Source organism: Rhinatrema bivittatum, chromosome 1 (genome assembly GCF_901001135.1).
Source record: "Rhinatrema bivittatum chromosome 1, aRhiBiv1.1, whole genome shotgun sequence".
In the NCBI taxonomy this organism is placed as follows: domain Eukaryota; kingdom Metazoa; phylum Chordata; class Amphibia; order Gymnophiona; family Rhinatrematidae; genus Rhinatrema; species Rhinatrema bivittatum.
Window position 1 is genome coordinate 312,074,625 of NC_042615.1, and position 26,093 is coordinate 312,100,717.

A 26,093-nucleotide genomic window follows, 5' to 3' on the forward strand; every position below is an offset into this window, starting at 1 on the left:
TTGCTTCCTGTGGCTATTTGAGTGCTATCTGACTCCCCTGCCATGTCTTATCGCTCTAGTTTCCAGGTCAGCATAATTATCTTTCTTTTTTTTTTTTTTTTAATGCTCAGAGACTAAAATGCTTGGGTGTATTCTTTCACTTGTGGATCTGAAGTCACTAAGCAATATGACAATTAACATGCAGTGTTTTGGAAACAGCCATCCGATTGCTTGATTATGACTTCAGTACATGGAAGAGCACGTCCTGACAGCAAACGAATGTGGGCAAAATTCACATTCAGAATGGAAAGCATGCAACCGCCTCCTCGCACGTGAAAGAAAGCACACTAATCTCCACATCCTTTATTTTTTTTGCCTGTAAATGCCAGCGGTGTTACTCTCATTAATGTGAATATTTATCTTTTTCATCATTTGGAAATTGGCAGGCGGGAAGGTCCATTGCATGCGTAACCTGGAAATCGCAGAGCAGACCTGCACACATGGCAACCTCAAATCAGCATTTTTTACAGTTTGTTTTTTTTGTCACCGTTGGCAGTCTTTGAAGTAGCATGGCTTTCTAGGAATCTTGCCACCACCTACTGATTGTAGAATGGTATGCGCACCACTGATGAAAGAGTATTTTCCACAGAGGCCAGCAATGGTTTTGGGCAGTGGCAAACATACATAGAAATTTGGTGAATTACGGCAGATAAAGACCAAAATGGTCCATCTAGTCTGCCCAGCAATTTATTTATCTTTTTTTTTTTTTTTTTCTTTAGTTTTAGGTTAGTAGCAACCGCTGCTCTGTGCAGGCCACCCCTCAAGCCTAAATGTAAACTAAAGGTATAGCAGAAAAGTTCCCCCATTTCTTCAGTTCCATTCTCTGGCCAGCAGGGATCCTCTGTGTTTGTCCCACCCCTTTTGAATTCCGTTACCATTCTCATCTTCTAGGAGGACCATTCCATGCACCCACCACCCTTTCCATGAAAAAATATTTCTTGACATTGTTTCTGAGTCTTCTCCCTTGGAGTTTCATGTCATGACCTCTAGTAAGATGTTGGGGTGCTGAACCAAAATGGGTTGGAAAGAGCAGGGCAGGGAGAGGCTCACGGCATATTATTATGATTATTAAATCAGCCTTTTTTTTTTTTTTACCATAAATACTATATTTTCAAAAATACAAATAAAATATATTCTCAAAGCTGACACCTCCAGTTTTTTACTTCCTGTGCAACTGGTTGGTCTCTGTAAAAGTTAATACCCTGCCCCACTGTGGAAGTCTATGTAGTAGGCAGCACTTTGAGTTATCTCCTTGTCTCCCTCCTCTGGATTCCAACAATATATACTCAGCCAGTGTGAATGTGGGACATAACCACAAGCCCACAACTACCCCACTCCCACCCCAAACCACAAATCAGTGAGCATCTTGAGGAGACAACCCCAAATGCAAGGCTGGGGCGTGAAGGCAGCACCACAATTCACGGCCAGACTTGACCAGGCTCTGCTTGCTTTATTTACACTGCTTTAGGCAGTCTTGTGTAAAGGCTGTGAAGATGATTTATTAAAAAAAAAACAAAAAAAAACCCCTAAAAAAACATTGAAATTGACATTTATTTATAATGGCCAGTAGAGATGTGAATCGGAACCAGAATCGGATCCGATATCAGTTCCGATTCACATCTCTATAGATGTGAATCGGAACCAGAATCGGATCCGATATCAGTTCCGATTCACATCTCTAATGGCCAGTGTTCAGCACATGGGGAGGACAGAAATCGTCACTGGGTCTGGAGCTGAGCTGCTCTTCTCGGCCGATAAACTTAAGTCTCTCTGTCTCTCAGGCTGGGAAGTCTAATGGCAGTTCTGTCTCAGATTCAAGAAACTTTATTGGCATGATAATTTGTACATATGTTGGCAAATGCATAAAGGGGGTAACTTTGTAATTGTGCTCATTAATTCAACATCAGTGATCCCTGGACTTTACTCCATTTTTTCAAAGGGAAGCTATGCATGTTCTTCTCCAAGCACAGCAGGATGTTGATCCTCACTATCATCCGATGGAGCCAGCATGGAAAACTCATGTCAAAGTTTCTAGAACTTTAATTGAGTCTCATTGAGCATGCCCATGCATGCATTATACCTTGCGGGGTCTCTTCAGTCTTTCTTTTTCTGTGGAGCCCGGTGGCTGCGGTTGGAGGCTCACTTCAGTAGTATTTTTGTATTTTTTTTATATTTTGCAGTTTCCTGTTTTCTTTCTTCACTGTTAGATGTGGGGCCTCTCAGTCTCCCTGAACAGTCTCCCTAGGTAGGTTTTTTAAATGTTTCTTTCCACAATCCGTTCCCTTTTGGGCAGTGGTGCTATCTGTGCCCGCTGGCCATTGGCTACTATCGCCATTGAGTTCGATTTTGCATTCCTTTTGTTTTGTGACACCATGTCATCAGGGTTCCAGCGGGTGCCCCTGATGCAGGAGGACTATATCTATCATGGATTCCCCATGACAGAGGTGTTCTCTGCTTGGGAGGGCATCATATGATGTCCAGGGTTGCCATAAGAGCGCAGAAATGACCTCCAAAGGACACTAGTCCCACTCAGATTTGATGGAATGTCTGCTTGGACTCCGGATAACTGATCCATCAGCATTGCACATTGAAGGACCATGGAGCCGCACTGATGGAAGTGAAGTCATCGACCCTAAGGGACCATCGACTCCCTCGGTGTCAGTGGCCAGTAAGGAACCCAGAGACAGGCCATCCCCTAGTTCTTCCCTGTCGAAGAAGGCCTCTGATTTGTCCTCTTTGAACTTGGCACTGAGGAAGACCCATGCCAATCATCAAGGGAAACCGAAGAAGCATCGGCATCTGTTCCCATCAGTGCACGGTGCTAAGCATAGGGATGGTCCAGCGTCTGGCGAGAACTCCCTGAAGCAACCCCGCAATAAGGAGAGCTCATCATCTAAGGTTCCTGGAGGTTCGCATGGTTTCCACCGATCCTGGTGTTAGTCACTGATCCTTCTCTCTGTTCTGAAGAGAAAGTGGTTAGTCCTCCTGCCTCCTAGTCAGTAATGGCATCAGCGATCTTCGAGGAGGAATTGGAGAGATATGCAGCTGGCTATGCAAAAGGTGCTGCAGGACCTCTGTGTTGGGGCATCGACAGCACTAAGTGCAGCACTGTCAATTCTTTAGTCACTGATTCCTTACAGGTGCTTGCTGACGTTTTGCTAACACTGAAGTACAGAGGGGCATCGGAGACGATGGCAGTGACAACGACCCAATGGTTATCTGAGTCTCCTCAGGAAAAGAAGCTGCCCCCCCCCAAGAGGGAATGGGGGTCTTTGGGGTCCAGGCCCCACCGGCCAGCCATATCGGTCACCAACCCGCTGGCTCGAGACAGAGTGCCCAGGGATGCTTCCCCTGCCAGTCACACTGGGTCAGAATCCTCGTACTACTGGGAGTAAAGTGGTTCAGATGATGGAGCATTGGTGGGTCCCCTCCGATCCCTCACCTAACCCAGATAGAAGGAAGTCCCCTCCTTTGCAGGGTTTCTGTGGATGATGGTGGAAGCCATCCCCTTTAATTTGCAGACGCAAGATGCTGGATATCCTGCGGTATATGGAGCCTCCTCAGGAGATCATGGCAGTCCCAGTGCACGAAATCTTTCAGAAATTGCTGTTGAGAATGTGTGAGAACTTCCTCCATGTGGCTCTTGTAAACAAGAAGGCAATTCATCATTCAAAATGCTCCAGATTCGACAAACGCTAACTATCACACCAGTCTCTGGTTGTTGAATCCATTCTCAAGAAGGCTAGGTACTCTAGGACCCACTCCTTGGTGCCCCCAGGGAAGGATCTTTTGAGCCTTGAATGCTCTTGGAAGGAAAGTTTTTCAGGGCACCATTCTCAGTGCCCAGTATATGTGGGGTATTCTGAAGTAGATGCAGGAGGTGGCTGAGCAGCTTCCTCAGAAGCAGCTAGACTCCCTCCAGTCACTGGTGACCAAGGGTCTGGAGTGCAGTAAACACAAGGTCTGATTGACCTATGATGTTTCTGAAATGGTATCGAGGGTCTCTGCCATTGGGATAGGGGAGAACATCTTCAGAGACTGTATTAAGGACGTGATTACTGTATGACACTCCAGCAGTTCTCCACTCCTGCTCTGGACACACTCTTCTCTTCTAGGAGGTATCTGAGATCGGGGTACAGTTAGTGCCTCCTTGGGCAGAAGAATTGCTGTCTTTTTGCCTCCTTGGTCCTGTGCTCAGCAGGTCCCTCGCAACCATCACAGGCAGCAAACGGCATCCCAGCCAACACGTGGGACAGGGTTTTGACTGACCCGGAGTGATCATGGCCAAGAACCCAGTTCTGTGCCAGAGGAACTTCCGGTCAGGGGCAGGCTGCGGTTCTTTGTGAATCGATGACCCAATATAACCTTGCACAAGTGGGTCCTCGGCATTATTCGGTAAGGCTACAGATTAAACCTATTGGGTGCCCCAAAACATCACCTTCAGAACCCATCTTTGGGCCACACAGCGCATTAGGAGGTGCTGCTCTCGGAGCTCTCTTCCATTTTAATGGCCAGAGTAGTAGAGCCTTTTCCACCAGGACAGAAAGGGCTGGGATTTTACTCCGATTACTTCTTGATTCCAAAGAAAACAGAGAGGATTCTGTCCCATTCTAGACCTAAGGGCCTTGAACAAGTTCATCAAAAGAGAAAAGTTCAAGTTGATTTCCCTGGGCACCTTGATCACTTTTCTACAAAAAGGAGACTGCCTATGCTATCTCAATCTAAAGGATGACTACACTCATGTCAAAATATTCCCTGGTTACAGGAAGTATCTGATTTGTCGTGGGAAACTGGTACCTCCAGAACAGGATTTCAGAAGGAAACATTCCCTGCCCAACCTAACCCCATCCACTTTTCTCTGTGGGTGAAAGGATGCACACTGTGAAACGGCACGTATGCCTTCACTTCCAATATGGGGGGGGGGGGGGCAGTTTTTAAACACTGTTTTAAGGTGGGTAAATATTTATTCATGTAAATGCTTTTGAAAATGGCTTTCCTCTTGGTTAAAAAGATGACAAAGCCCTTATGCCTTCCCTGTCTGCATTTCTCTGTCTCTTGCGCTCTCTGCCTGCAGCTCTCACAACATTCATTCTCTCCATACCTGCATCTCTCCATCTGTTACAGCTCTTGCTCTCTCTCTGTTTGCGTCTCTTGCTTTTTCCCTGCCTTCATCTCACTGTCTCTCACGGCTTTTGTAATCTTCCTGCCTGCATCTCTGTCTCTCATAGCATTTGTATTCTCCATGTCTTCGTGTGTCTGTCTCTCACAGCTCTTGCTCTCTCCCTCCCTGTGTCTGTCTCTCGCTCTCTTCCACCCTGTGTCTGTCTCTCGCTCTCTCCCTCCCTTGTCTCTGTCTCTCACAGCTTTCGCTCTCTCCCTCCCTTTGTCTCTCTGTCTCTCACAGCTCTTGCTCTCTCCCTCCCTGTGTCTGTCTCTCACAGCTCTTGCTCTCTCCCTCCCTGTGTCTCTGTCTCTCACAGCTCTTGCTCTCTCCCTCCCTGTGTCGCTGTCTCTCACTCTCTCCCACCCTGTCTGTCTCGCGCTCTCTCCCTCTCTTGTCTCTGTCTCTCACAGCTCTTGCTCTCTCCCTCCCTGTGACTCTCTGTCTCTCACAGCTCTTGCGCTCTCCCTCCCTGTGTCTGTCTCTCACAGCTCTTGCTCTCTCCCTCCCTGTGTCTGTCTCGCGCTCTCTCCCTCCCTTGTCTCTGTCTCTCACAGCTCTTGCTCTCTTCCTCCCTGTGCCTCTGTCTCTCACAGCTCTTGCTCTCTCCCTCCCTGTGTCTCTGTCTCTCACTCTTTCCCACCCTGTCTGTCTCTCGCTCTCTCCCTCTCTTGTCTCTGTCTCTCATAGCTCTTGCTCTCTCCCTCCCTGTGTCTCTGTCTCTCACAGCTCTTGCTCTCTCCCTTCTTGTGTCTGTCTCTAGCTCTCTCCCTCCCTTGTCTCTGTCTCTCACAGCTCTTGGAATCTCCCTCCCTGTGTCTCTGTCTCTCACAGCTCTTGCTCTCTCCCTCCCTGTGCCTGTCTCTCGCTCTCTCCCTCCCTGTGTCTCTGTCTCTCGCTCTCTCCCTCCCTTGTCTCTGTCTCTCACAGCTCTTGCTCTCTCCCACCCTGTGTCTCTCGCTCTCTCCCTCCCTGTGTCTCTCTCACAGCTCTTGCTCTCTCCCTCCCTTTGCCTGTCTCTCGCTCTCTCCCTCCCTGTGTCTCTGTCTCTCGCTCTCTCCCTCCCTTGTCTCTGTCTCTCACAGTTCTTGCTCTCTCCCTCCCTGTGTCTCTGTCTCTCACAGCTCTTGCTCTCCCCTCCCTGTGTCTGTCTCTCACAGCTCTTGCTCTCTCCCTGCTTGTGTCTGTCTCTCACTCTCTCCCACCCTATCTGTCTCTCGCTCTCTCCTTCCCTTGTCTCTGTCTCTCACAGCTCTTGCTCTCTCCCTTCTTGTGTCTGTCTCTAGCTCTCTCCCTCCCTTGTCTCTGTCTCTCATAGCTCTTGGTCTCTCCCTCCCTGTGTCTCTGTCTCTCACAGCTCTTGCTCTCTCCCACCCTGTGTCTCTCGCTCTCTCCCTCCCTGTGTCTCTCTCACAGCTCTTGCTCTCTCCCTCCCTGTGCCTGTCTCTCGCTCTCTCCCTCCCTGTGTCTCTGTCTCTTGCTCTCTCCCTCCCTGTGTCTCTGTCTCTCACAGCTCTTGCTCTCTCCCTGCTTGTGTCTGTCTCTCACTCTCTCCCACCCTATCTGTCTCTCGCTCTCTCCCTCCCTTGTATCTGTCTCTCACAGCTCTTGCTCTCTCCCTCCCTGTGTCTCTCTGTCTCTCACAGCTCTTGCTCTCCCCTCCCTGTGTCTCTGTCTCTCACAGCTCTTGATCTCTCCCACCCTGTCTGTCTCTCGCTCTCTCCCTCCATTGTCTCTGTCTCTCACAGCTCTTGCTCTCTCCCTCCCTGTGTCTCTGTCTCTCGCAGCTCTTGCTCTCTCCCTCCCTGTGTCTGTCTCTCACAGCTCTTGCTCTCTCCCTCCGTGTCTCTCTGTCTCTCACAGCTCTTGCTCTCTCCCTCCCTGTGACTCTCTGTCTCTCACAGCTGTTGCTCTCTCTCTCCCTGTGACTCTCTGTCTCTCACAGCTCTTGCGCTCTCCCTCCCTGTGTCTGTCTCTCACAGCTCTTGCGCTCTCCCTCCCTGTGTCTGTCTCTCACAGCTCTTGCTTTCTCCCTCCCTGTGTCTCTGTGTCTCTCTCAGCTCTTGCTCACTCCCTCCCTGTGTCTCTCTGTCTCTCACAGCTCTTGCTCTCTCCCTCCCTGTGTCTCTCTGTCTCTCACAGCTCTTGCTCTCTCCCTCCCTGTGTCTCTCTGTCTCTCACAGCTCTTGCTCTCTCCCTCCCTTGTCTCTGTCTCTCACAGCTCTTGCTCTCTCCCTCCCTGTGACTCTCTGTCTCTCACAGCTCTTGCTCTCTCCCTCCCTGTGTCTCTGTCTCTCACTCTCTCCCTCCCTTGTCTCTGTCTCTCACAGCTCTTGCTCTCTTCCTCCCTGTGCCTCTCTCTCACAGCTCTTGCTCTCTCCCTCCCTGTGTCTCTCTGTCTCTCACAGCTCTTGCTCTCTCCCTCCCTGTCTCTCTGTCTCTCACAGCTCTTGCTCTCTCCCTTCTTTCTGTCTCTCACAGCTCTTGCTCTCTCCCTCCCTGTGTCTCTCTGTCTCTCACAGCTCTTGCTCTCTCCCTCCCTGTATCTCTCTGTCTCTTGCTCTCTCCCACCCTGTGTCATAAGAACATAAGAAAATGCCATACTGGGTCAGACCAAGGGTCCATCAAGCCCAGCATCCTGTTTCCAACAGTGGCCAATCCAGGCCATAAGAACCTGGCAAGTACCCAAAAACTAAGTCTATTCCATGTAACCATTGCTAATGGCAGTGGCTATTCTCTAAGTGAACTTAATAGCAGGTAATGGACTTTTCCTCCAAGAACTTATCCAATCCTTTTTTAAACACAGCTATACTAACTGCACTAACCACATCCTTTCGCAACAAATTCCAGAATTTAATTGTGAGTTGAGTAAAAAAGAACTTTCTCCGATTAGTTTTAAATGTGCCCCATGCTAACTTCATGGAGTGCCCCCTAGTCTTTCTACTGTCCGAAAGAGTAAATAACCGATTCACATCTACCCGTTCTAGACCTCTCATGATTTTAAACACCTCTATCATATCCCCCCTCAGTCATCTCTTCTCCAAGCTGAAAAGTCCTAACCTCTTTAGTCTTTCCTCATAGGGGAGTTGTTCCATTCCCCTTATCATTTTGGTAGCCCTTCTCTGTACCTTCTCCATCGCAATTATATCTTTTTTGAGATGCGGCGACCAGAATTGTACACAGTATTCAAGGTGCGGTCTCACCATGGAGCGATAACAGAGGCATTATGACATTTTCCGTTTTATTCACCATTCCCTTTCTAATAATGCCCAACATTCTGTTTGCTTTTTTGACTGCCGTAGCACACTGAACCGACGATTTCAATGTGTTATCCACTATGACACCTAGATCTCTTTCTTGGTTTGTAGCACCTAATATGGAACCCAACATTGTGTAATTATAGCATGGGTTATTTTTCCCTATATGCATCACCTTGCTCTTATCCCATTAAATTTCATCTGCCATTTGGATGCCCAATTTTCCAGTCTCACAAGGTTTTCCTGCAATTTATCACAATCTGCTTGTGATTTAACTACTCTGAACAATTTTGTGTCATCTGCAAATTTGATTATCTCACTCGTCTTATTTCTTTCCAGATCATTTATAAATATATTGAAAAGTAAGGGTCCCAATACAGATCCCTGAGGCACTCCACTGTCCACTCCCTTCCACTGAGAAAATTGTCCATTTAATCCTACTCTCTGTTTCCTGTCTTTTAGCCAGTTTGCAATCCATGAAAGGACATCGCCATCTATCCCATGACTTTTTACTTTTCCTAGAAGCTTCTCATGAGGAACTTTGTCAAATGCCTTTGAAAATCCAAGTATACTATATCTACCGGTTCACCTTTATCCACATGTTTATTAACTCCTTCAAAAAAGTGAAGCAGATTTGTGAGGCAAGACTTGCCCTGGGTAAAGCCATGCTGACTTTGTTCCATTAAACCATGTCTTTCTATATGTTCTGTGATTTTGATGTTTAGAACACTTTTCACTATTTTTCCTGGCACTGAATTCAGGCTAACTGGTCTGTAGTTTCCCGGATCACCCCTGGAGCCCTTTTTAAATATTGGGGTTACATTTGCTATCCTCCAGCCTTCAGGTACAATGGATGATTTTAATGATAAGTTACAAATTTTTACTAATAGGTCTGAAATTTCATTTTTTAGTTCCTTCAGAACTCTGGGGTGTATACCATCCGGTCCGGGTGATTTACTACTCTTCAGTTTGTCAATCAGGCCTACCACATCTTCTAGGTTCACCGTGATTTGATTCAGTCCTTCTGAATCATGACCCATGAAAACCTTCTCCATTACGGGTACCTCCCCAACATCCTCTTCAGAAAACAGTGAAGCAAAGAAATCATTTAATCTTTCCGCGATGGCCTTATCTTCTCTAAGTGCCCCTTTAACCCCTCGATCATCTAACGGTCCAGCTAACTCCCTCACAGGCTTTCTGCTTCGGATATATTTTAAAATGTTTTTACTGTGAGTTTTTGCCTCTACAGTCAACTTCTTTTCAAATTCTCTCTTAGCCTGTCTTATCAATGTCTTACATTTAACTTGCCAATGTTTATGCTTTATCCTATTTTCTTCTGTTGGATCCTTCTTCCAATTTTTGAATGAAGATCTTTTGGCTAAAATAGCTTCTTTCACCTCCCCTTTTAACCATGCCGGTAATCGTTTTGCCTTCTTTCCACCTTTCTTAATGTGTGGAATACATCTGGACTGTGCTTCTAGAATGGTATTTTTTAACAATGACCCTGCCTCTTGGACATTTTTTACTTTTGTAGCTGCTCCTTTCAGTTTTTTTCTAACAATTTTTCTCATTTTATCAAAGTTTCCCTTTTGAAAGTTTAGCACGAGAGCCTTGGATTTGCACACTGTTCCTCTTCCAGTCATTAAATCAAATTTGATCATATTATGATCACTATTGCCAAGCGGCCCCACCACCGTTACCTCTCTCACCAAGTCCTGTGCGCCACTGAGAATTTGATCTAAAATTGCTCCCTCTCTCATCTGTTCCTGAACCAATTGCTCCATAAAGCTATCATTTATTCCATCCAGGAAAGTTATCTCTCTAGTGTGACCCGATGAAACATTTACCCAGTCAATATTGGGGTAATTGAAGTCTCCCATTATTACTGCACTGCCAATTTGGTTAGCTTCCCTAATTTCTCTTAGCATTTCACTGTCCGTCTCACCATCTTGACCAGGTGGACGGTAGTATACCCCTATCACTATAGTCTTCCCCGACACACAAGGGATTTCTACCCATAAAGATTCAATTTTGTATTTAGTCTCATGCAGGATGTTTATCCTGTTGGACTCTATGCCATCCCGGACATAAAGCGCCACACCTCCTCCCGAGTGCTCCTCTCTATCATTGCGATATAATTTGTACCCCGGTATAGCACTGTCCCATTGGTTATCCTCTTTCCGCCATGTCTCTGAGATGCCAATTAAGTCTATGTCATCATTTACTGCTATACATTCTAATTCTCCCATCTTACTTCTCAGACTTCTGGCATTAGCATACAAACATTTGAAAGTTTGTTTTTTGTTTGTCTGTCTCTCGCTCTCTCCCTCCCTGTGTCTCTGTCTCTCACAGCTCTCGGTCTCTCCCTCCCTGTGTCTCTGTCTCTCACAGCTCTCGGTCTCTCCCTCCCTGTGTCTCTCTGTCTCTCACAGCTCTCGCTCACTCCTATTAATTAAATGCTAGACCATTATGTAATCCTTATAGGGTGACCATGCCCTCATCTGAATTGCAATTCAGAAAGGGTCATTAGGTATCATGCTAATGCAATACTCTGGCATTGGGGATGCAGGGCTGTCAAAGCCTCGCCCCCCCCCCCCCCTCCCCCGACTGTCTTGGTCTATAGAAGACCAGGATTCACTTGTTCAGGGGGCAGCAGGAGTATTGGGGGGTGATCAGGCTAATCTTGGCTGTCAAAGTTGAAGACTTGACAAGCAACTTGTCTGCACTCTCACTCACCCATGCAACCCAGTGGCAGGGGATTCCTGCTTGGGATTCATTGCCTGACCAGTTTTGACTTCGTACATTCCATGCTCAACATAGCAGCAGGAATACCCACCCGCTTGGTATTTTCTTAACAGCTTCAAAGTAGCCTTGCCATGCACGACCCCCACCATAAGCCCCACAGCAACGACACTTTGCTTGTTGTGGGCTCCCCACCAACCTAGCTGTGGCCATATTCCAATAACTTAAATGCCGCTTACAATGCAACAAGGCTTTCCAGCTCCCATGCTTCAACATGGCATAGCCCCACTGAATTGCTAAAAAAAAAAAGCCTTCAGCTCTATTCCATTTTTGGCTCTTGTTCACAAGTTGGTATGTATAGCAGTAATGAAGAGGCCTCAGACAGCTTTCATGGCAGGCAGGAAGAGAGAAGGCAAAGAGCGTTTGTCCTCCCGAGCCTCTTCCTTTTATTGTACATTCATACAAAGGCAGATGATGTGTCATTACATGATTGGCTACTTTCCCATAGCAACAGAAGAGTCATTACACCATTGGCTTTGGCTCAGGGGGTGTGCACGGATCATATCATTGGCTGCTGAAATCTATACCTCCTGACTTTGTCCTGCCTCTGACTAGGGAAAACCCAGCCCCTCCCCCAGGAATTCAGGGCCAACAGGTATCCTTTCCCAGGCAGAGACTTAAGCACAAGTGATGCTTTTATTCAGGCAAATGTCAGGGAGAAGGGAAGTTAGTGTTTAAACCCTGAAATGGCTTGCTGGCAAGCGCATATTTCCCACATCTCACCCTTTCTGTTTTTGTTTAGGGCAGCTCAGTAAAGCTTTAGACCCTTACTGAAATCTGTTATGTCTTGGTATGGGCTGGAAATAGGGGAAGAGGGATTATGGAGAGAAGAAAGCTGATTCGGCGTGGTGTGCCAGCCACCGATGAGCTTCTGAATCTCCATATCACCCAGAGCTGGTGCAGGTGGTGTGCCAACTCTGCAGGGCTCCGGATTCCCTATTAGGCATCTTACAAGACATCTTTGTATCTGGGCTGAGAGCAAGGTTTCAATATGGATATGAGGGTTGGGTATGCACTGAATACAGCATCACAGGCAGATAGTTAAGATAATTATGGTCATTATAATAGAAATCACCCTTTTTGAGACCAGAAATATCAGGGAGCCAGGACCATAGCCAGTCCCATGGAGAAGTTGGTATTCTGTCTGAAAGTGGTGCATCAGCAACCATGGTTTCTATCTGCTCTATGGTATGTGTGAGGTTTGCTTTATAGTCTGATATGTACACACAGCAATGAGATCCAATTAATGCACAAACACCACCCTTTAAGGCTAAAATGGTTTGTAAGGTATAGCTGTTCTGAACGCTACTTCTCTAATCTGAGAAACTTTTGTTGTGAGTAGTTTTAATGCATGGACTGTCTGATTAAATATGGCAGTCGTCCAGTTAGCTAGGATGTGTAAGTCTCTGTAATTCATATCTGTCCCCATTGGGGGAAACTGGCTTCTAGCTATCTGAGTTTCTGTATACTTTTCTATGGGATTATTTATCGCCTCCCTTTTGTTACGGAGCCTTGCTTTGGGTAAATTTTTGACTGCATAGTATGAGGGGAGGATGTAGCCTAAAGTGCATCTGTCTTTCCATCTTGGGGAAATGTACATATATGCTCTACACCCACATAACATCCATATGTTTCCTAACAGATTAGTGGACATGTCATTGGTTATCATTTGGGCTATATAACTACAAAAGGTAAATCCTTCATCCCCTCTATACTTTCTGTACCTGCTTGGGTCTCCCACTGCACATCCTGAAATCTGCCAATTGCATACATATGTGGTATAATAATGTAAGTGTTCAGTGATTAATACAAATGTTCGGTTACAATATGGATATTTCCCACCTGAATTCCCTTTCCATCCCCTGTATCATAGTTCCAACAAAGAGCGGCAGTCTCTTGAATACAGCTACCAATGTGTAGTATGGTATTATTAACTGGAGAGTTAATGAAAACCTCTCTGTAAAGGATAATTAGTCCATACTGTAAGGTTAAATGGTACAGCATGCATCAGTAGTTCTCCGCAGGCATGGGTTGGCATGTGTGTGCAGATCCAACAGTCTGTTCGATTCAACAGGTGTGAAAAGTTCTGTGCATCGAGGATGTACAGTTGTTCTGTCAGAGTCCTTGTTCTGGAATCGCCATAGCTGGAGAAATAAGGCAAAGGATGAGGATGCAGAACACAATTGTTAATGAGTTGGCATTCAGGCAAGAAAAAGCGGCTAATAAGTTCTCTGGAGTTTTCTCAAGGCCTTGCTGTTCTAAGAGTTGTGCAGATTGGTTGGATAGGGCCTTGATCTGTCCCCAGGTCATGTGGTGCTGCTTTTTGCAAGGAGTACGGTCTCTGTCCTTCTGAGGGCTGTGGAGGCTCAGGGAGAAGTTGGGGATCGGGTCCTGTAGACCTGGACACCTTTCCATCTTTCCACGGCTTGATACACCTGTGGAAGCAAGCAGAGAAACATATCCTCGTTCCCCATTTTAAGGGAACGGGACCGTACCAGACATTAAATATTCTATACAAAACTGATGGCTGTGGGTGACTAACCCTAGTCCCATAATGATTACTCATGGCTGTGGTCTTAAATTTATTTTGTTTAGATGATTTAAAGTAAACAATACTTAGTTCAGGGGGAAAATCCAGGGGCAATCCCCCTTTTTTTCTTTTTGTTTGGTCCAGAGCTCTTAAGGGTATGATTTGCTCTCTCCACAATGGCTTGCCCTGTGGTGTTGTAGGGGATGCCAAATAAGTATTTAATGTTCAATTATTGACAAAATTCATGCAAAGGAATGGCTGCAGTAAGCAGAGCCATTTTTAGTTTTCAGAACGTAACCCCATTATCAAGAAAGTTTTTATGCAGTGATCAATTTTCATTCAGTAAAATAGCAATAAATGTAAATTAATCATTTAAAGGAAAAGTCATTTGCTGTAAGCTGAATCAAATGACAAGTATATTAGACATTACATTAAACATATGTTACACAAGACTGACAGATATTCATTCATCTTGCAAATATTCATTCATAGTCTTCTTGGCATCAAGACAGACAACAAATAACACATAATATGAGCTAAAAATCTTATCAAAAAGTTATCAAAAACAAAAATAGATCAAGGATCAAAAATCAAAAGTCAAAAGGCGTTAGAAAAATGTTAAAATAAACTGCAAAGTGTTCAACTTCACATCTCCTCATGGCAGTGTCAATCTGGAAAATATTAAAAACTGGCATACAGCAAAAATTTACTAAGGTAAGGATTAAAGTGAAATTCTTACTTTTTTAACCTTGAAGAAATCAATTCTATCATTCAATTTAATAAAATCAATTTGGATTTGCAAGAAAAGGCTTGGGAGGGATTGCTTTAGATGTAGCAACCTCTGTCAGTAAAAATTTTAAGGTTCAGAGTTCTGTAAAAATTTGTGAAAAAGAAAATAAAACTGAAGTGTCCTTAATACAGAAGGTCTGTAGGTCTGAAAAATAAAAACTATTATACAACAGAATTATTAAAACAATAATATAATATAACTTGTAGAATAACATAGCGCCTCCTAGTGGAGACACCATCATTACTTTATAGATTGCAACTATTGTGCCAGGTTGCAATCCATAATACTCTGAGCTTACTTTCAATGTGGAGTATCAGAATAGAATTTCTTCATATAATTATTAGAATAGGAAATTAAACACGCTGTTTGCTCTGCTCTGTCTGCTGCATGCTAAAGTTTGAAAGTATTAAAAGATTAAAGACATATAGAAAGTAGAGAGAGAAATTGCAGGACTAAGTCCAGGTTTTTTTTCTTTCTTTTCAAAAGTTCTCCCTCCCTCCCCCATGAGTGGCAAGCAAGAGTAAAAGGGGGGGGGAGGAGCAGTGTTTCTCAAAAGAAAAGAACTGCACCCAAGGAGTTAATCCTTCAGTCAATAGGAACTTGAAGATAGCATTGTTTAACAAATTAACATCAACCATATACAATGGCTTGGCAAGGACTGATTCCCTGCAGACAGACACTATTTTTTTAAAAATCTGTGCGCTGGCAATTCAAGCAATTGCTTATAAACTTAAATCTCAGAGAAATGGAGTCATTTTAAATGTGAGCCAAATAAACTTTGCAAAAGGGAAATTTTCACATGTAATTTATACAGTATATTATTCAAATTTCAGTACAGTTTGTAACATAAGGTTCAGCATTCACTTTGTGGGGGAAAATACTCTCAAAGTATGCAGATTTTTTTTTAACTGAATTTCAAATAGAAACTACTCCTTAAGCATGCAGTCCCTCTGCAACTGAACATCGAAGACCAGGAGAAACCATTTTTTCCAAATTTGTACTGTTTGTAGAGAGAAACCATTTTTTCCAAATTTGTACTGTTTGTTAATAGAAACCATTTTTTCCCAAATCTGTACTGTTTGTAAAGAAAAACCATTTTTTTTTCTTTTCATAGTGATATTTTCTTTGCTTGTAACGCAGGAGTCTAATTAAATCCTTTTTTTCATATTGATATTTTCTTTGCTTGTAATGCAGGAGTCTAATTAAATCCTTTTTTTCATATTGATATTTTCTTTGCTTGTAACACAGGAGTGCAGCTGCCTGGCCCAAGGTCTTACACGCTGATTTCTTTGAAGACCTGGGGGCATAGTCACTGCACATGGCATTCCGGGCTGCACTCAACTCTATTGCTGCCACACCTAGTTCTTTGTTTCTTTCTGTAATGGGAAAGGCTTGAATCCCTTTCAATAATTCCTCCCTTGTGAGATTTCCATGTTCAAGGTGGAATCCCATGCTGACCGCTGCACATAAATTGTTACCGGGAGCAGTGGTTTGAGATAGTAATTTACCTGCACAAATTGGTGATGCAGAATTAATGACTGTCTCAGGCAATGGCAAATGAATGTTCAGGGAGTGGTTAGTGGGGGAAGGGGGTTGCAGGCAAGATGGAGGAAGGCTAGTTTTTCTGACCTCAGTGTTTTCTATTTCCTGGGGTCTTTTCTCTGAGGTGGATGCAGAGGAAGCCACAGGAGCCATGTGAGTGTGTGTCCCCAGATGTTCTATTTCATTTTCTGTCCCCCTTTGTTCATGGTTCTTTTCTGGGATGGGGAAGGCTTGAAGTCCTTCTAATAATTCTGTTTCTGTAAGGTTTTCTTTCTGCAGTTTCTGCTGAAATTCAATGCTAATCGCCCCACCCAGGCCAGGTGGTGGCTCTATTGTTCTCAAGGGTTGCTTTTCTGAAGAAGGCGGAGATGTGTGAATGGCTTGTGCCTTGAGTGTAGGTATGGGGAGCTGAGGATACAAAGAATTTGCTGTCTCTGAGGAAGACTGAGAAGATGGGGGAAGGGTATGTCTGCCTGCTTCTAAAAGCACATGGTTTGAAACTGCTGTTTTTAAACCTTTTTTTTCTACCATGTGTTCGATGGCTTCTGTACATTTTTGCCAGATTAATCTTTGCTTTATGGGAGCTCTGGGAGCCGTATGAAGATAATTGCCGATTGAAATCCAATTCTGGGTATTTAGAGTTCCAGACTCCATGGAATACCAAGGGCAACGGCAAGCTATTTCACTTATTAATTTTTCTAAGTCCCCCAGGCTGACTTGCGCTATTTTTCTTCTGGTGATGAAATAATGATTATTGATGATTTTCTGCAGCTGCTTGGCATGTAGCCTCTGCTGCATAGATAAATCATTACCCATGCTTACGAGTGTGGGGAACAAACTTGCTGAGAAATACTTTTAAAAATACTAAAAAATACCTTAAAAATACTTACGATTGCAAATCTGTTGAACGGTAGGTACCTAGGCTATGACCAGCCGAAATAAGCATGGAGTTTATCATCACTGTCGCGGGTCACCAGATATAGGAGTAATGAAGAGGCATCATACAGCTTTCATGGCAGGCAGGAAGAGAGAAGGCAAAGAGGCAAAGAGCGTTTGTCCTCCCGAGCCTCTTCCTTTTATTGTACATTCATACAAAGGCAGATGATGTGTCATTACATGATTGGCTACTTTCCCATAGCAACAGAAGAGTCATTACACCATTGGCTTTGGCTCAGGGGGTGTGCACGGATCATATCATTGGCTGCTGAAATCTATACCTCCTGACTTTGTCCTGCCTCTGACTAGGGAAAACCCAGCCCCTCCCCCAGGAATTCAGGGCCAACAGGTATCCTTTCCCAGGCAGAGACTTAAGCACAAGTGATGCTTTTATTCAGGCAAATGTCAGGGAGAAGGGAAGTTAGTGTTCAAACCCTGAAATGGCTTGCTGGCAAGCGCATATTTCCCACAGGTATGCCATGATTATTCAGCAAGATACTGTGTATTCCTGACAATAGCATGGTGTCTTCTGCAACCTAAGGAGGACAACATTAGGTTGGCACTCACATATGTGACTGCATCCATTCTGTTAGTAAGCCACAAGTAATGCTGTAAACATGCTGCATATTGCTTCCGCAATACTTCAGCACTCATAGATGTGACTATAGTTTTAGTCTCTCCAGAGCCAAAGGAGTATATTGCAGGTTGACATCAGCCTATGAGATTCAGGAATGTTAATATATGCCATACATAGCCAAGCGCCTGCCAAAATCCCCATTCGAAAAGCTCGCAAGAGGTATTATGTAGGCTGTGTTGTATGCTGTAGTAAATAACAGAAGGGAAAATAAGGCATCCTTGAATTAACCAAACCCCAAGAGCAGGGAGCTGGAGGTCAACCCAACCCATTTCTCAACATAGATGAATAGCACATGTCACATAAGGGGAAGCAAACTTGTGCCAAACTACCTGCAGAATAGAGTCCACATCAGCAGCCAAGTTCAGAGATGAGGATACATAGCCAATGAGGTATGCAATAAAGGAACTCACCTAGAGAAGGTGATGGATCCATAGACTATGCAGTAGCACAGCCCACATCCTTGAGTATGGGGTTGTGAAACCCCATGAGGCAAGCTCTTGATAATCCCCAGCAGGGGTTTGTGAGCCTGGTGGCTTGACCAGAGGTATGATGGCATGGTGGACATGCTCCTGATTGCTTCACCAGGATTTCCAAAGAATCCCCTTCCTTCTCCCATTACCATGAGTAATTGCCCCTAGGACTGAATATGGGTGAGAGTCATATTTGAGACTGGCATCCTAATACCTGGACACAGAAAGGCATGAACAATACAGGCAGGGCTGATGATAGAGACATGGCCACTGGGTATCAGTAACCACCAAAATAACACTTCTGCCCCCCTCCCCTTCTTGGTGGCAGGTAGCCAGACAGCAGATCACTAACGCGGACAGAATCCCTTCAGTAACTCTTTCTACTGGCTCAGTCTAAGGCACACTACTTTTCTATGCTTCTGAAAGAAGAGGAAGGAAGGACTTAGAAACCGGAGGTAGAGTGCATTATGTTATCCATCCACAGTACTGCGATAGAGATTGGGTTTGGAAATGGGGTCAATGTATTAAAATGCTGGAGAAATGTATTAAAATGGCCATTTTCAACCTTAAGGAGAATTCATGTGGCAGGATGGCATATTATACAAAATCGACTGCAGTGTAACAATGGGGAGAATCCAGCAGACACAAACTGCAAGAGGTTGCAAGAGCCATAGGTACTCATGAATATATTAAGTCCTATAACTAGTGCAGGAAAAACTGAGTGTATGGTGGCACACCTTAAGAGACGGCATTGCACCAACAATATTACTGCTTTGCTGTACCAGATGCCTCGAAAGCTTACCTGCCTGCACCAGAAACTAGACACAGAGGGGTAGATTTTTTTAAAAAATGCGCGTTCGCGTACTTTTGTTGGCGCACCAGTCGCAAACAAAAGTACGCTGGATTTTAGTAGATACGCGCGTAGCCGTGCGTATCTTCTAAAATCCAGGATCGGCGCGCGCAAGGCTGCCGATTTTGGGCAGCCGGTGCGCGCCAAGCCGCGCAGCCTGCCTCCGTTCCCTCCGAGGCCGCTCCGAAATCAGAGCGGCCTCGGAGGGAACTCTCTTTCGCCCTCCCCTCACCTTCCCCTCCCTTCCTCTACCTAACCCACCCCCCGGCCCTATCTAAACCCCCCCCTACCTTTGTCCACGGATTTACGCCTCCCGGAGGGAGAAGTAAATCCATGCGTGCCAGCGGGCCGCTGGCGCGCCGAGACGCAAACCCGGGGGCGGTTCCGGAGGGCACGGCCGCGTCCCGCCCCCAAAACGCCGCGTCGATCGGCCCCGCCCCCCGACACGCCCCCGACAAAAAACCCCGGGACTTACATGAGTCCCGGGGCTCTGCGCACGCCGGCAGGCCTATGGAAAATAGGTGCGCCGGCGCACAAGGCCCTGCTCGCGTAAATCCGGGCGGATTTACGCGAGCAGGGCTTTTAAAATCCGCCCCAGAATGTGAACTATATCCACAAGTTCATTTGCTCACAGCAGGGAACAAGTAACGGAACATGGATAACAGCACAGGAAAAAGTGGGAAGATATTACTGCAGTATTAGTAAATGCCAAAGCACAGAAAGATTGATAAGCCTGGGGGAGATCTGACAGATGGTGGCAGATCAAACATATTACTGTGTTGGCTTTTCCAAAGGTCCTCCAAAACCTGCAGTACTGCCTAGCAACTAGTGAGCTAACCATATCTGAATTTGGTCACAGTGATGAGTAATTGAATGAAATTACCCAAAGCCGACCCGCTGCCACCCGTGCTATGATGTAACAGCATGATGGTGGGACTTGAAGGAATTGCTTTGCTTCACCCAGCAGGTCTATGGCTGAGGCAATAACTCATGGAAGATAATTTGATTTTAGCCCATGAGGAATGCGATCCATGAGGTGGAAAGGGAGGTTATTAGAAGAGCTACTGTAGCTGAATGCATCACAAAACACTCCATAAAAGATTATATATGTTAGAGCTCTAACATGTAGCACGCGGTTTGATTAATGTTTAGCAAGCCAGACCTTTGCTGTCCCCAGCCACCAAACTTGCCCCACTCAGAGTGGGACCAATATGGGGGCCCCAGGAAACATTCAACGATCCTTACGAAGTTGAAGACTAACGCAGCTGACTAAATCACTCTGGGACTGCACACAACTAACCAAAGAACAACTGCCCAAATGCGATAATTAAGTTACTGAAACGGTGATGACAGTGAATTCACTATCTCCTCAGACACTGGCTATATGCACTATCAGAACGACATGCGCATCGTTTCCGGAGTCAAATCACTATGAATAATAGACGCTGGATACCATGAATAACCTGCTGAAAAAGGAAAAATGATATGCAGATAAAAGCTAAGATATGTGCCTTGTGTGTGTTGACTTGATGCTGCCCAGACTGAAAAGTGGAGAGTGATCAGTCATCAAAAAAAAATTGAGGCAGCTGTACCTAGAGAATTACTTTAGAAAATGCATGCTTTTGAAAAGTAAAGATTGGACAGAGGACAATCCAGGGACTGATGGACATCTTGTATGGAAGAGTCTCCAAAGATGCTGCAACAGCAGCTAGATTAGACCAGAAATAGAAGTACAAACTGCGCAGGAGTGTCGAGGAAATGATGACCAGAAGAGACAACTGTTAAACGGTCTCATCATTCGAGGGGCAAAACTTGCCCAAGTCAGAGTGGGACCATCCTTGCGTGCATAAAATTGTCTGACATGCAACAGTTGTTCCTGCTTAGAGGACAGATATCCAGATGTAACCAAAGACTCTATGAATACAGCAAATGGCAGCTGCTCTGACGTTATGGTTCCAGTGCATAGAAAATGATGTATATGCGCTGCCAGAGGGCAAGGTGACACATGTCACTGCCATAGGCAAGGCATGGCAGAGCAAGTCGGTATCTGGGTTAATATTCCAGTTATGATTATTGGAGTTTACAAAGGCTTTACCTCCTGAAAAACAAATTTAATTTGATGGCACACGCGGAGAAGAAGAATTAACAAGAGCCTTGAAACATCTCAAAGAAAAAGCATCGAAAAAGGCTGGTGGGAGGACTGTTCTGGCTTAAATTGAGCTCAGCAGTCCTCCCACCAGCCTCTGTATTCCTCCCCGGAGGCGGAGCACCTCCACTGTTGTGGCCTCCCCTCCTAAGCTGTGATGGGGGGGTCAGTCTGTTATCCTTCAGATCTACCTAATCTAACAAGTAATTACACAATCACAAGTAAAAAGATAGTTTACCCATATTTTCACAATAAGAATTCATCAACACATATATAAACCTTACATATTTCCCCCCCATAAACCTTTCATCATATTCAGCAATTTGAGTCATCTATTTTACATCATAAGATATCAAAGCTGATTTTAATCAGGAATCCAAAAACCGTAGAGAAAAAAATGTTCTTTGCAAAGATGTTCTTTTTATAGTAAAGCACTTATTATAACTCACTCATTAACTCCCGAGACAGATTGTGTTTTGTCATTTAGCTGCATCAGGGGATCCTTTAATCACGATCTCCATGGAATCAAACTGCTCTATGTAAAACAGAAGAAAAATTAGCTACATCGCTCTCCAAACGTGCGCACAAGTCAAAACATAATTTATATATACTGGCATCTTAGTCGATAATCTTACCAGTGCCTTCATTGGAAAAAGACCACAACTACATCGCCGCTCAGGAAACATTTCTGCAAATAGTATATGCCACTCACTTAACTGAATGCCCATTTTATACTTGGCTGTAAATCTGTCAACCTCAGTTTATTATCATTACCATTTTAGTTCAAAAATTCAGAAACTTCTCCAGATTAAATAAACCTTGCCATTCTTCCGCCTGCTGGACCAACATCTCACTACATTTTCTCCCTGATGAGCTAAATTTATATGGTATTTGAATGTAGTCACATGTTTCCCATCAGCCAATCCTCAGCTCCCTACTTAGAAAAACAGTTCTCTCAACAAATCCCTTGTGATGGACTAAATCTGATTACAAACAAACTGCAGCATGTAAGCTTGCCCTAACCATATCCGTGTCCCTTCATCTAAAGGGAAACAGCCCACTCCATTATTTTTTGTGGCTCTGAGCTCTTTACTGAAGAAGGCAGTAATGCCTGCTTGGTGCCAGTGTACCTTGCTCTCTGACTTCTTTTTTTTTTTATTCTTTTGCAGGGTGTGCTCTCCAACATCTCTTCAATCACTGACCTGGGCGGCTTTGATCCAGTTTGGCTCTTCCTAGTGGTGGGAGGAGTGATGTTCATTTTAGGATTTGCAGGATGCATCGGAGCACTGCGAGAAAACACCTTCCTTCTGAAGTTTGTACGTACCTGCGCCTTGCATGTCTAAATCTCTGAGCACAGAGCAGATATTTGGTGTTGTATTTCAATGGCATGAGATCATCCAGTGATAACTAGCATTTTGCATAAACGGTCTGTTATCCGAGGTTTATTCTTAATCTCTTTCTTTTAAATTAAGTTATTTCGTGATATATACAAACAGAGACGTTGAAGACACTTATAAGAATACAGTGATTCAACATCGGCTTGCTTTTCTTTCTTGGAAAGGGAAATGTGATTTTTATTATTTGTGCACAGATTTTATGAGTCCATGATGCGCGAGCCCGTGCCAAGCACCCAGCCTGACTTAAAGTGGGGCCCATGATGTAACGGCACACCCACATAATAAACTGCACATTCTTTAATCTGTTCCAGGACAGGACTGGTGCCAGGAACCTCTGGGCTCATTTCATCTGACATTGATTTCAGACGTCTTTCCCTAGGTGAATTGCTGCAGCCGCAAACCAAATAACAGAGATCCGTATTCAGATGTTTTTCTTTGTGTTGTAACGCTCTGATTTAAGCATTGACTCCCAGTTGATTCTGGGCTCTCTTCCATATTCCGTGTCATGCACCGGAATCACGTTGAGGACCCTGTAACTTCTGCAAGCATGAACTGAATTTTTATTTTTTTTTTAGATTTAGCTCAGGCCTTTTCATTGGTGACCCAAGTACCTGAGCCAGCAATGAAATACTGAGGTGTTTCTCTGTCCCCAGAGGGCTTGCAATCTAAGGGCCCGGTGTAATAAAGTGCTCTTGGCAGAATGCAGTGTTTGACCTGCAGTTGGGTGCACGTTTTCTGCATGCAAACTTTACTCCCAATGCAGCAAGGAGTTTTGTGAACATAAAATCTGTGTGTAGAACTGTACACACGGGTTAGTGCTCTCCCATGGAAATCTCATGCAAACGGAGGCATTAGCTGTTGCCCACCGATGAAGAGAGATGCGCTGGCTGAACTCCTGCTGGCTTAATGTTGGAAATTTTACTCCGGTGCTTACGTTAGTCCATGCGCAGAAGTAAGAGTTCTGGTGCAGGATCCGTAGCCTGTATTCTGTGTGCGGAAAACATGCTTTGTGCCCATAAACCATGTTCTGTGCATAAATCATATTTTTCTATGTGCCTTTTTGTTTGAGCACATTTTCTGGTTTGCGCATTTTTTATTTTTATTTTTTTAAACTCCAGATGTATTAGCACACCATTAGATTACTGCAGTGGGAGTTTAAAAAAAAAAAAAAAGAAAGCTTGTGCATTAAGAAACTGCTAAATTTCAGTGCACAGCTAATTACATCAGCCTCCTTTTATCTGAAGCAATGGAGAGTGAAATAACTTGCCCAGGGTCACAAGGGGAGCTTCAGCAGGGTTTGAATCCTGGCTTCCCCCGTTCTCAGCCTCATGCTCCTCTCCTCCATCTGCCTTTTCTATTATGCACATGGATGAGCCATGTCTTGCCCATATTATCCTCTCCAGACCACATCATTTCACTTGTAAAACATTTAAAAGCAAGGAGATGCGTGAGCATTTCAGAATGCCTCGATTCCTTTAACGGCACTGAAACTTGCATATGGCTAGGAAAATGTTCATTCTCTGGATTTTGATAATAAACCAGGTGAGAAGTGGGGATCAGCTCTGACCACAGGTGTTAACCAACAAGGCAGCTTTCAAAATGCTCTGCTGACCAATGGCAGGACAGCTTTAAAAAGATGATTGATGATGTCACCATGTGCTCTGGCTTCCCTAGGAAAGAAAAGGAATGGGGGGGAGGGGGGGTTTGTGAGGTGGGAGGGGGCCACTTGCGCGCTCTGTCTGGGGCACAGATTTGAATGAAATCGCATGGCTGGCTCAGAAGTTACTTGGGGGGAGGGGGGGGGGGGGGGTGAGGATGGACAGCAGACACGGGGACCTTCTAAAGTCAGTTTTCCTATAGGGAAGTAGGCTAACAGCATTACTGAGAGCTGCTGGGATAATCGGGCCCCTTTTGGCTGCTCCCCAGTTTCCGGGAAATCTCCGTGCAGCTGCCGCTTTCCCAGTAATGTTGTGCAGGATGGCAGTGACAGAGGCTGTGGGTGAAAGAGGAGGGGGGGGGGGGGAAAGGCAGAGCAGGAGAAATCAAGTGGCCTGCAAGGAAATAAAAGTAAGACTATTGGTTTGCTTCCTGTGGCTGTTTGAGTGCTGCCTGACACTGCACAAAGGCCATTTGGATGGATTAATGTTGACTTAATTATTGTTCCTCTCCACCCAGCCCTCCCCCCTCCCCCCTTGTATCCCTCAGGTCTTCTAAACCGATCACGTCTGACATGCCAGATTTTGTTTGGGCACTATGTAATCTTCTTGGAAGACTTTCAGCGTGTCAGAATAAACACGGAGCATTCATAAGCGAGAATTACGAGTGGCAGCGGGCTGGAAGGGTGAAAAGGGCACTGCCCTCTAATTGCTGTATCTGGGTCCTCTCTGGGTTTTCAACCCGAACTCTGAGAGAGGTGCCAGACTCTCTGGGGGCCCGAGCTTGTCGGACAAAAAGGCGCAGTGGCGCTTTTAAAGAGAGCTGCAGCAGCCACCTCAGTCAGACGCTCTGCCATACCTCCCCTCTCCCTCTCGCTAACTCCTTTGTGCCGGGGGGCTCAGCTCGGCTCATCGCAGCGCTGTCCTCTCCGTGCTGTTGAGGCTGTTTTGAAGTTCAAGAAGGGGGAGGCCAGGATGCCATTTTTTTTTTTTTAGTGAAACATTGCAAAAGATAAGTCTCGGTTGTTGTGACGCAAATACCGCCTCTAATCGGTGGGAATAGTGATTCAAAAATTTCTGTTACCGTGGCTCCGAAGAGGAGGTGAAAACGCTGTGGCAGAAGGTGTCACGACAGCCACAGAACGTAGCGCGCGCTCCCCCTGCCCCAGCACTGAGAGCGACGGCAGGGGACCCCGACACTTTCTTAGGATCCCTACACTAGAGCTGCTCTTCCCCTCTAAACAGTCAGCAGTGGTAAAGGAGGAAGAGGCCGCAGGGATCACAAGCAAGTGCTGTGTTCCTGAGCTCAGGACGAGCTTTCGGTATCTGGCATCGCTGCCCACTCTCCCTCTCAGTGGTTTCACTTATCTCCTGTTCCCCCCCCTCTCAGTGCTGCTCCTAATTCTTCTCCTTTCCTCTCTCCAGATGCCGCTGCCAGCTTTTTCCTTCCCTCTGGATGCCATTGCTCAGCTAACACCCACTCGGCCCACCCAGCTTCCCCCTTCGATGCCGTTGCTTGCCGTCTCCCTCCCTTTTGTCTCTGCCTCCTTCCTGCTGCCTCTGCTCACCTCCTGCCTGCTTCCCATTCCAGCCTCGCTGCTGTTCTCTCTACCCCCCTTCTTTTCTCCTCTGCTTCCGTCCTCTCCCCCTCCTAGTCCTACGGCCTTTCCTTTTCTGGTCCTGCTGAAACTGCCATGGAGGAGAGGTGAAGGCCTTGAAAGAGAGAGGAAGGAGGGCAGGGTAGGCTAAGGACCTGAGGGTGAGGGGCTATGGAGAAGAGAAGAAGAGGAGGAACCTGAAGTGTGAGGCAGGGATGGGAGAGAGAGGACCTTCAAGGGGATGGAGAGGGAATAGAAGAGAGGACTTTAAAGGAGGAGGAGA

The 26,093-nt window shown here is 45.4% G+C and overlaps 1 protein-coding gene across 2 annotated transcripts in view; it reads left to right on the forward strand.

Annotated features, from left to right (window-relative positions):
• Positions 1 to 26,093, forward strand: part of TSPAN5 (tetraspanin 5) — a 187,348-nt gene that overhangs the window by 130,064 nt on the left and 31,191 nt on the right. For both annotated transcript variants that reach the window (XM_029597433.1, XM_029597439.1), the window contains exon 3: positions 22,330 to 22,476. In XM_029597433.1, coding sequence (XP_029453293.1) covers positions 22,330 to 22,476 — 147 coding nt within the window. The remainder of the gene's footprint in view (positions 1 to 22,329; positions 22,477 to 26,093) is intronic.